The sequence below is a fragment of the Vespa mandarinia genome, chromosome 2 (assembly GCF_050613455.1).
Source record: "Vespa mandarinia isolate Hongniang chromosome 2, ASM5061345v1, whole genome shotgun sequence".
NCBI classification, from domain to species: Eukaryota; Metazoa; Arthropoda; class Insecta; order Hymenoptera; family Vespidae; genus Vespa; species Vespa mandarinia.
Window position 1 is genome coordinate 10,030,115 of NC_140811.1, and position 10,067 is coordinate 10,040,181.

The following is a 10,067-nucleotide window of genomic DNA, read 5'->3' on the forward strand; positions in this document are numbered from 1 at the left end:
TAATATATCATTGTTCAACCTGAATCCATAAACATTTAACCACTTTTGACAAGCCATTGAGAGTCAAATCTTTGGGAAAATTGAAGTTAATTATATATTATTGACATTTATTATAATAATATAAATATTTCTTGCATATTTACCTATGTGTAACGAAATGTTTATAAGATTACATGGAATATGAGTATTACCGATTTTACCGGTATAATCCGGTATATCCGCTCTACGAGCAAATGATATTGTCGATGTCGTTATATTTTTAACATTTTCTGATCCTAATTAACAATACATATACAATTAACAATACATAGACAGAAGTCGATTCACATATTTCAATTTAATTTTCATTTCGATTATTCGGCAACAGTGATTATAACATTATTATATGTAATTTAAATGTACATGTTCACACATTTTCGTTTAGTGCCAGTTCAATCAACATCAGAATTCCGATAACGTTTTTTGTTTATGGACGAAGAAGATTCTTATGCTCATCTTTAATGCTCTTGAAGTTCACAGTTCGCGTCATAACCTAACAACTACTATAATTACTCCTCCCTAGAGTACTATCTTCAGTAACTAGACTACTATCTTCAAATTTTTTTTGGAAGTCACAATCTAATACAAAACACGTTAAGATGACAATAGTCGGAGTATCTTCTCTTTATACCGTATCATAGATAAAAAACTACAAATTATCAGAATTTCATCAGTCATTTCCAAGTAACATCATTGATGACGATTTCAGACGATCTTGAATACAGGAAAAATATAACACATCAAGAACTGAACTGAGACTGAACAAAAATATATGAATTTCTTTTCAGAAAAAATGATTTTTTCTCACAAAGGGTGACATATAGTTAATCAATTATTATCTGGAAATCCTACTTCTATCGATTCTATCGATTAAGAGTCTAAAGATTGTCTTTTATTTATATTCCATAATGGTAACAACGGTAAAAAGCCTTACTAAGAATATCCTGTATTTTAACAGAAAAGAATTAAATGGTTCGAAAGTTTAGGTGGACCGGAAAGTAATGTCGCTTTTTTAAATTAAATTCAAACGAATAAATTTTTAACAAGTTTTTATTTTTAATCACAATCAAATATTGACATGCGCAGAAACGACATTACTTTCCGGTCCACCTAATAGTAACTAACATATGAACTAAGTATTTATGATTAAAGGACCATTTTAGACGACAAGTAACAATAGACGACAAGTCTTTTAGACGACAAGTAACAATAAAATAAAACACTAGTAGCAAAACATGCTTGATTATATTATAGCTAATAATCTATTATCACAGTCAAGACCATGCGTAAATACTTGCATGTAAATCAAAAAGCGAAGGATCAATACATATTGTACGCAGTAATGAAAAATGGAAATTATCTGCCCTATTGCATTTATTATATATTGTAGCCAGAATTTTATAAAGATATTAAGGTTATTATTGAATTCTTGTTCTATACAAAAAATAACATATAAAAAGATATATTGTTTAAAAGAGAAACACAATCTTAGTTTCAAAGAAAAAACAAACTATTAGTAGACTAAAGATTACATTACGCTTTAAAATATAATAATATATATCTAAATTTTTAAATTTTGTAAAAAGTTCGTAATTCATTTTTCTAAAGTAACATGAAAAGTATAAATTCAACGAAATTTTTCTTAAATGGCACAACATAACAACAAATATAATTATTGATACGTTTTTATGAGCAAGGACTTATTTAAAAGATAAAACAATGGCTCACGACATGACATTTTCAAAATAAAAATATATATTTTTAAAATAAATTATCTGTAAAGAATGTTAATATTAAAGATTAATTTACATGAGAACAAAATCATATATTAAAATTTTCAGGAAATAGTCTCATGTAATAAATTTATTTTTTAGCTAAGCCCTTGTTTATTAGAATCAGTCCAGAATAAGGAGACAAACCTTGCTTTGTGTTTCTTGAATTTATTACATCAGATTCACTCAATTCATATATAAGCATTTGCACTATAATTTAGATGATGGAAAGATAAAAGATGAAGAAAATTATTTTTTTAATACTTTCAAAAGTTTCCTTTCATGTGAAAATTACCCTTAAAAATAACCTTTCTTAAACATGAGTTTTGCAAAGAAAATAATTTGTTCAAAAAACCAAAAAAAGTAATTTCATATATTTATTTTTTATTTTTTGAACAAACTCAAACATCAAAATTGGATAAAAATTGCAATCAGAAGAACCTGGCATAATATTATATTAGCAAATGTATTATGTAATGAACAAGTTTATTGTTAAAATTTGAATGAGTATTATATTTTCATTGGATTTCTATATTTTCTACATTTTCTGGTTACATTACAAATTAATAAAAAATATAATGGTAATATTATCATAATTTATATATGATGCAATTAGTTGAATATGATGTAAGCCTCTATATGAGATTTTCTTAACATGTTTTATTCACACGTTTTACTTACTTTTACACAGTTGCAAAAACATATACTAATTAGTTTGCAGGAAATGTCATGATAATTATGTGTATTTTTTTTGAAAAAATATTTTTTTTTCATTTACCTCAACACACTAATTTTTCTTTTATGTGTTTATTAAATAAAATGTTTTTAATGAATGTATTTCTATATTTTAAAGTGCTTTGTATAGTTTGCATTAGTTTAATATAAATTTTATAGTTCTTGTGGATTACTTTTTACACGATATTTTTTTTGCACAGTATGTATCCATGTAAAGAGATCCAGATGTATAATTTATACTTGGTATATGTACATTATGTTGAGAAAGATCATATGGTACAATTATCAAATTATTTTTAACTATTAGGTCTATTGGAAAGTTCTGTCCGATAATTCTGATCTGTCATCTCAAGTTTGAATATGTATGAACATATTCGTTTAAAACATATATGGTTGTTTCTTTACTTTTCTCTAAATTTACGGAAACAATGGTTTCATCATTTCAATATTAAGTGAGATTTGTTTGTGTAAACATGTCTATTGATAAAATTCATTTGCTGCATTGCATTCTATATGAATTCTAAAAAGGTAGAAATGCTGTAGAAGCATGTAGAAATTTGAACATTTTTGGTGAAGATAGTTTCCAACAGAACATGCAGGGGATGGTCCGAAAAATTTGAAGCAGGCGATTTCAATCTTAATAATAAACTATGCTCTGGGAGACAATCTTTAATTGATGACGATATTGTTAGGACGATTATACAGCAAGATACTTTCTTGATAACATCAGAAATCTTAGTAAAGCTCAATTCAACACAACAAACCATTCTGGACCATATTCGGAAGCTTGGAATGGTATATAAATAACCCAGATGATGCCTCATGAGTTAACTGAAAAAAATTTATATGGCCGAATTATCATTTGCACATTTCTGCTTGTTTGAAACAAATATGAAGCTTTCTTAGATTCTGGATGATAACTGATAATGACAAGTGGATTACATATGAGAACATTGTGAGAAAAATAACATACTACGACTCCAAACGACCTTCCCCTTCACCTCGAAACAAAGCTCAGCCTCAATAAGAGAATATCGTGTATATAGGGAGACATCAAAAGACCAATACACTATGAGCTTCTCAAATCTAAAGGAAGGCTCAATTTTGGAATGTATTGATGAAGAATAGATGATTTGAACGAAGCACTCAAGGAAAAAAATTGACGTTCGTCAATAGGAAATAAATCATGCTACACCACAGTGCCAAACCACATGCTGTTTTGGCGACTCGCTAAAAAATTGCAGAGATAGGCTGGGAAATTCTGTCACATCCACCATATGCTCAGGTTTCATTTGTTTCTCTCTCTGTAAAATTTGTTGTAGAGAAAAAAATTCAAAAATGAGGCGGATATCAGCCAAGCACTGCTTAAATTTTATGCCTCCAAAGATGATTCTATTGAAATGGAGCCAATCCATAAATTACCATCAAGTTGAAAAGAGGTGATTAGTAGTTATAGAAATTATATTGTTCAGTAAATATTAATAAATATATTGAAAATATATTATTTTCTTTTAATTCAAAAACGGACAAAACTTTTTGGTAGACCTAATATTTTATATTAAGTATCAGTATGCTTTCGATGATAAGCCATTATTGATATTATGTTTTGTTGTTATCATTGTCACTTTCTGATGAGCTATACTTTTTATGTTTCTTTCTCTTTTTATTTTTCGATTTCTTTTTCCTTTTTTTATGTTTATGTCGTTTTTCTTTCTTTTCTTTCTCATCTTCTTCTGTAGATGAACTATTAGATTCTGTATCACTGGATTTAGACTTCTCTTTTTTTTTTGAACTTTTCTTATTTTTTTTCTCCTTGTGTCTCCTTTTAGCTTCTTTCAATTTCTTCTTTAATTCTTTTTCACGTAATTCTGTTAGCGGAGTCACATAGTTTTCATCACTATTGGAACTGGTACTACTTACATCTAATACAATCTCTTTGTTCGGATCAACTTTAATGAAATTGCGACATTGATAAGTGAGGTGCCCTGCATAACCACATTTTTTGCAAGCAGGCCGTGTATGATCTTTGTTTTGAGGTACCAATCTTGAAAGAAATTCTGGATCCATAAAATTGAAGGTAACTGTAAAAAAAATTGAAATTGTGAAAAACAAACTGAATAAAACAAAACAGTTAGAACATAATATATTTTAATTAATTACTAAAATATATATTTTCACATATTCAATTTATACATTACAAAAACTGTTACTGCAACACGTATAAAAGAACTTTAAAAATTAGGTTATCAATGTAATAATGTTATCAATGTAACAATATTAGCAATCATGAAAGTATATTCTTGAAAGTAACAAATATTTATTAAGAAGTTAAACAAGTTTTTATTTGCTAATTAACTTCCGTTTATCCTTTTGTTTTTATGTTATGTAAAAATATAATTCATTTCAAGCAGATAATTACGCGGTAATTCGTATAAAATAGTATTTTTTCATATTACTGCAGTGCCATCTGTTGTAATATCAGCAATTTAGAATTTATTTCTTCATTCTGTTTTATCCAATATAGATTTTTATTTTATCATTTATAAAAAGAAAATAAAGGAGAACTACACGAGGTAAAAACAAGTGTCTTTTATTACAACATTATAAAATCTACGTTTACACAAATTATAGTAAAATATATTCATAAAATGAGATGCTGCATTCCAAGAGGTATGACGTTTTCTATTACATCAGCCTATTTACGAAAACTACATTAATGCATAAAATATAGTTAAATACAAAATAAATACATTTATAATCCGATAGAGAGATTTTACTGTCGGTGTCACATAGATTTTTAAGATTTCATTTTCACCAAAGAAATACTATCTATTTCTATGAGTTTCGTGACGTTTTTACGTTCGCATCTAAACTATTGGAGTATCTTTTACTTTGATCTTTATTATAAGATCAAACCGACGATTGAATAATATCAATGGCCCTCTTGGCAATATTATCATAGACATTTATTTTAAAACATGACATTGATATATTCTATTTTTCTTGTTTTTTTATTTTTTTTTTTTTTATTTTAATTCTTTCACTTTCTTACATAGTAAAAGGAGCCGTATAACGACTTATAAACTTGAATCCAGATTATACATGTTTAACAAGCACGTGTCGAAGTCCTTTTAATTCTGATAATTTTCATAAAAAGTTCATTTTATTCGATTGAAAACAAATCCAATATTTTAAGTAAAGAAATATTATATTATTTCAATGACAATGTTAATTACCTATAATCTAAACCGAATTTACTTCGTAGGGGAAGTAACGCATATACAAGATACTAAACACAATTTTTTTTTCCTTTTTTTTTAATTTACTTGATATAAAGATTATTTCGATCACTTTGTATGTATACAGATAAAATAAATAATGCATTATTGTGTATTTCTGGTCCTCAAAATTTAGAATATAACAGTTTTATGCATATGACAAGTTTCATGATAGGAATTACATAGTAGCATAGTTTCAATAGAACAAGTTGCCACTATACTTTTTTCCTTTTTTTATTCTACGCTATAATTTTCATATTCGAAAAACAGATATAATTTAGATTATAGATTTAAAGTTTTGATCATTTTTCTTGCTACATACAATATGTATGTATAAATATACATTCTTAATATATAAATATGAGTAATTCTTTGTGATTACCTACGTTTTTATACAACAAAGTTTATTAAATTTATCAACCGATCGTCATTCCAAAAATCTTGTATTTTTTCGTTTGTTTGTCATTTTTATAAATTTTGTATAATGACGGCGCAATGTCAGTCTTTCGAGCAGAATTAATTAATTGATTAATTCTACAATTGTAGAGAGATTTCATACATTATTCTAAAGTAAGCTATGATTCTTCTTCTTTTTTATTAATTTCTAGATGGATAATAAAGAATAGCGAAGTATACGTGAATGTATTCCATTTTCCTCTTATTTTCAGTTTGAGATTACGAACATTTATGTATACATACGTACATTTATATATATTTACATATGTATACACACAAGGTATCTCATTTTAAACGATATGATCAAATATCATATCTCCAATCCTATTGTTTTTATAAATAACTAGTTTCTAATAAAAGTTGCTAAATATTGAGGTGGAAATGTAATATGTATTACAACTATTTCATAGAGGGTGCTGTTATCAATGTGCAGAAGGCATAACAATTTTTTTAAGTGGAAATCGATATTTTAAGCTGAACAAAATTTGTAGAGAGTATCAATATTTCATCAAGTTATGGCGCCTTGAAGTTAACGAACTGTATAATTGCTTTAATGTCCTTTATGACTGCTGAAGAGTATTCCGTTTCAAATGATAACAACTTTAAAAATGTATGAAAAAAGTGCATACAGATAGAAAACAAAATTGATCAATGAATTCATTGGTTATCATATGTTTACAGGTAAATTGATCGTATTATTACGATTATCCAGTTTATTAAATTTCTATAAATTGATTGAATTTCGATGAAAAAATACTGCAGATGGTCGTTAGGTTAGTACTATATTCTCTACAATTTTTGTCAGGCTTAATATATCGATTTTCATGTAAAAAAATTGTTCTGACTTCCGTATCTTGATAACAGCCTATTTTATGAAATAGCTGCAATACATATTACATTTCCACATTAAAACTTAGCAACTTCTATTTGAAACATTTGTTTATAAAAGTAATAGGATAGGAGATATTTAGCCATATCGTTTAAAATGAGAGATCCTGTATATATCACATATACTTGTCGTTTAAGTTTATTATTTTAAGTATATGTAGGACCTCCAATCATTGCTTACAGATTTTTTAATTTGGAATACATTTATCGCGACCATAATTTTATTACAGATATACTAATGCAATATATAAATATATTTAGACAGTTCACAATTAATTACCGATTTTTACTTGCACAAGAATAGACAGATCGCAATACGAGATTAATGAATCTCCGGTGACGGACGAAGCTCATAATTTCTTATAAGATCAATAATGAGTATCGTATGCAATTAGTTCCTTGATTCTATACAGTTTGCATTCATGATCTATATTATTGTTGTCTTATTTACACGAGCACGCGCATACACGCACACTTTAGGCTTTTTCGTAAATTATCCCTCTCATATCGTACAAAAATATTCGTAATTGTAATTTTATACAAAAAAGATTTATATTTTATATAAATATAAATTGTATTTTACGAAATATAATTGTTTTTTTCTTTTTTACAGTGAGGGGGATTGTAGATCTAAAATTAATACAAATAGATCGTAGATATTTTTTATAAATTTTGAATTTTTCCTTGGACGGATACTGTGTCGGTATTGAAGAAACAATCGAATTGATTTAATTTAGCCGACAACATGTATGAAATAATTTTGAAGAAATGAACATTGAATATCTCTTTGATATAGCCGAATATTTGGAGTATCGATTTTTGAATACGTGAAGTACCTCACGTGTGTGTATGCGTGGGCATATACACTCTTGTATATAACTTATTTATACTTATTACATGTACATTTATATCGTTACAGTCAAATACACAGTATGAACTGACAAAAATTTTTTTTACTAATTATAAGTTTCTGTGTAAGGACCTAATTTAATAACATCATTTTCATATATCTTTATTTTTTTTCATTTTTGAAGTGTGTAATATCTTTCTCCAGGCTACATATGAAAATTCTGTCCTTTGATGCGTCACATACTTGTAAGATGGATACGTATTTAGCGTAGCTAGAGGTTGATGATGAAGTATAAGAAAAATAAGACGCAGAATTTAATTTATAACCCATTACAGGTAAATGAAATATAGATAAATATGATTCAAGCTCGAAGGGAGATATTACTCACTATAGAGAAAAACTAGATTCGAATTTATAGATTACGAGTATCGTGCGTAATGTCGGTAAATTGTGTAACGTGACCAATTTTTTTATCCACATGTTCTTTAAACTTGAATTTTACAAATTGCTTAAAAAAAATGAACTTGTGAATGCTATTATCAATGTTATATAGAATCATATATAAATTTGTACGAGTTAAAGAAAGATTTCCAAGTCCATTGGAAACGAAGAAAATTTTCAAGCAATCAATTTTTAATTGGTCACGTTTTATTCATTATATTTCATCCTGTATATATTTACATGCAGGATAAGTGTAGTAAAGAAGTAAAATGTAATTAATAAGAAGTAGTAGCACGACAAACTTGTTTTTGATCCTGGTCCCGTTTCTCGAGTCGTACGATCCGTCGATCGCGTTTTAGCGATTTAATCGTGTCGAATTCGAAAGCTGTTACTTGGACTTACATACATACGTACATCGACCATAATACGATTCGATCATATCTAATAATGTGATCACAGATTGACAGAAGGCTTGTAAAATACAATATTTAGAGATATACAGTCATGAGAAATATATAAGTATATACATATATTATATACATAAGTATATATATACGTCATTATCATAATTTATCAATGTTTATTAGACGAACTATATACTTATAATATATATACGTATATAAGATATATCATGAGAAACATATCGTTTTGTTTGTTGAGTTTGAAACACTTATTACATTTATTCAAATTACTAAATATAAGAGAGAGAAAGAGAGAGAGAGAGAGAGAGAGAGAGAGAGAGAGAGAGAGAGAGAGAGAGAGAGAGAGAGAGAGAGAGAGAGAGAGAGAGAGAGAGAGAGAGAGAGAGAGAGAGAGAGAGAGAGAGAGAGAGAGAGAGAGAGAGAGAGAGAGAGAGAGAGAGAGAGAGAGAGAGAGAGAGAGAGAGAGAGAGAGAGAGAGAGAGAGAGAGAGAGAGAGAGTTATATTTAAAGATTTAATAAAATACGACATATTTCTCCTGATTTGATCATTTCGTAATTTGTTTTATCGTAGCTGCCTCACACTGTATAATTAGATTAAAAAATAAATTCAGTTCTTTATTTCATATGTCCAAAGAGAGATTGATTTGATTATGTTGCTTTCTTTTCCTTTAAAAAATTTCGTCGTAAAATATACTTGACCACAATATGCAGATAAGAAATATTTATTTTACGGACAGAGCTAATATTTTCTCGTGCTATAAAGTTATCGTGCTCAGGAGTAACCGAAGCTAGAGTTCTAATAGCACAAAGATAAAATCACTTATCGATCTCATCATTTTTCTTTGGATTTAAAAATTATGCGAATGCAAATAATCGAATTATTTGCACATTATATGTATATATATGCAAAAAATTGTTGACACAAAAATATCGTGTGTTGTAAATGTGAGCATATATAATGTAATAAAAAATGTCATAAACGATAATTTCTTTAATGATTAAATACGATTATATGTTTTGCGCGAATTTAATCACAGAATAGAGCAAGATTTATTTACGATTTGAAATAGAAATGTATAACGTCCATGAAAACATTCTTTCACGTATAGAAAGATACATATAGATACGTTTTCAAAAGATGTTATCTTCTTCGGAGTTCAATTTTTTCGCTATTGTTAGTATTAGA

At 27.6% G+C, this 10,067-nt stretch overlaps 1 protein-coding gene across 6 annotated transcripts; it reads right to left on the reverse strand.

Moving 5' to 3' along the window:
* Positions 1 to 1,627: 1,627 nt before the first annotated feature.
* On the reverse strand, positions 1,628 to 5,005 carry LOC118445040 (uncharacterized). 6 transcript variants are annotated; one of them, XR_004839129.2, is made up of 3 exons: positions 4,707 to 4,959; positions 3,520 to 4,627; positions 1,628 to 3,377 (listed from the first exon to the last, which is right to left on the reverse strand). XR_004839129.2 is itself a non-coding variant. In XM_085665045.1 (2 exons), the coding sequence occupies exon 2, from the start codon at positions 4,611 to 4,613 to the stop codon at positions 4,146 to 4,148; it is 468 nt and encodes a 155-aa protein (XP_085521171.1). In that variant the 5' UTR covers positions 4,614 to 4,627; positions 4,966 to 5,005; the 3' UTR covers positions 1,633 to 4,145. The 6 variants fall into 6 exon arrangements, 5 of the variants coding, with proteins under 5 accessions (XP_085521171.1, XP_085521173.1, XP_085521170.1 ...); XM_085665045.1 differs by lacking the exon at positions 4,707 to 4,959 and adding an exon at positions 4,966 to 5,005 and having other exon boundaries at positions 1,633 to 4,627; XM_085665047.1 differs by having other exon boundaries at positions 1,633 to 4,627; positions 4,777 to 4,959.
* Between the last annotated feature and the right edge of the window lie 5,062 nt (positions 5,006 to 10,067).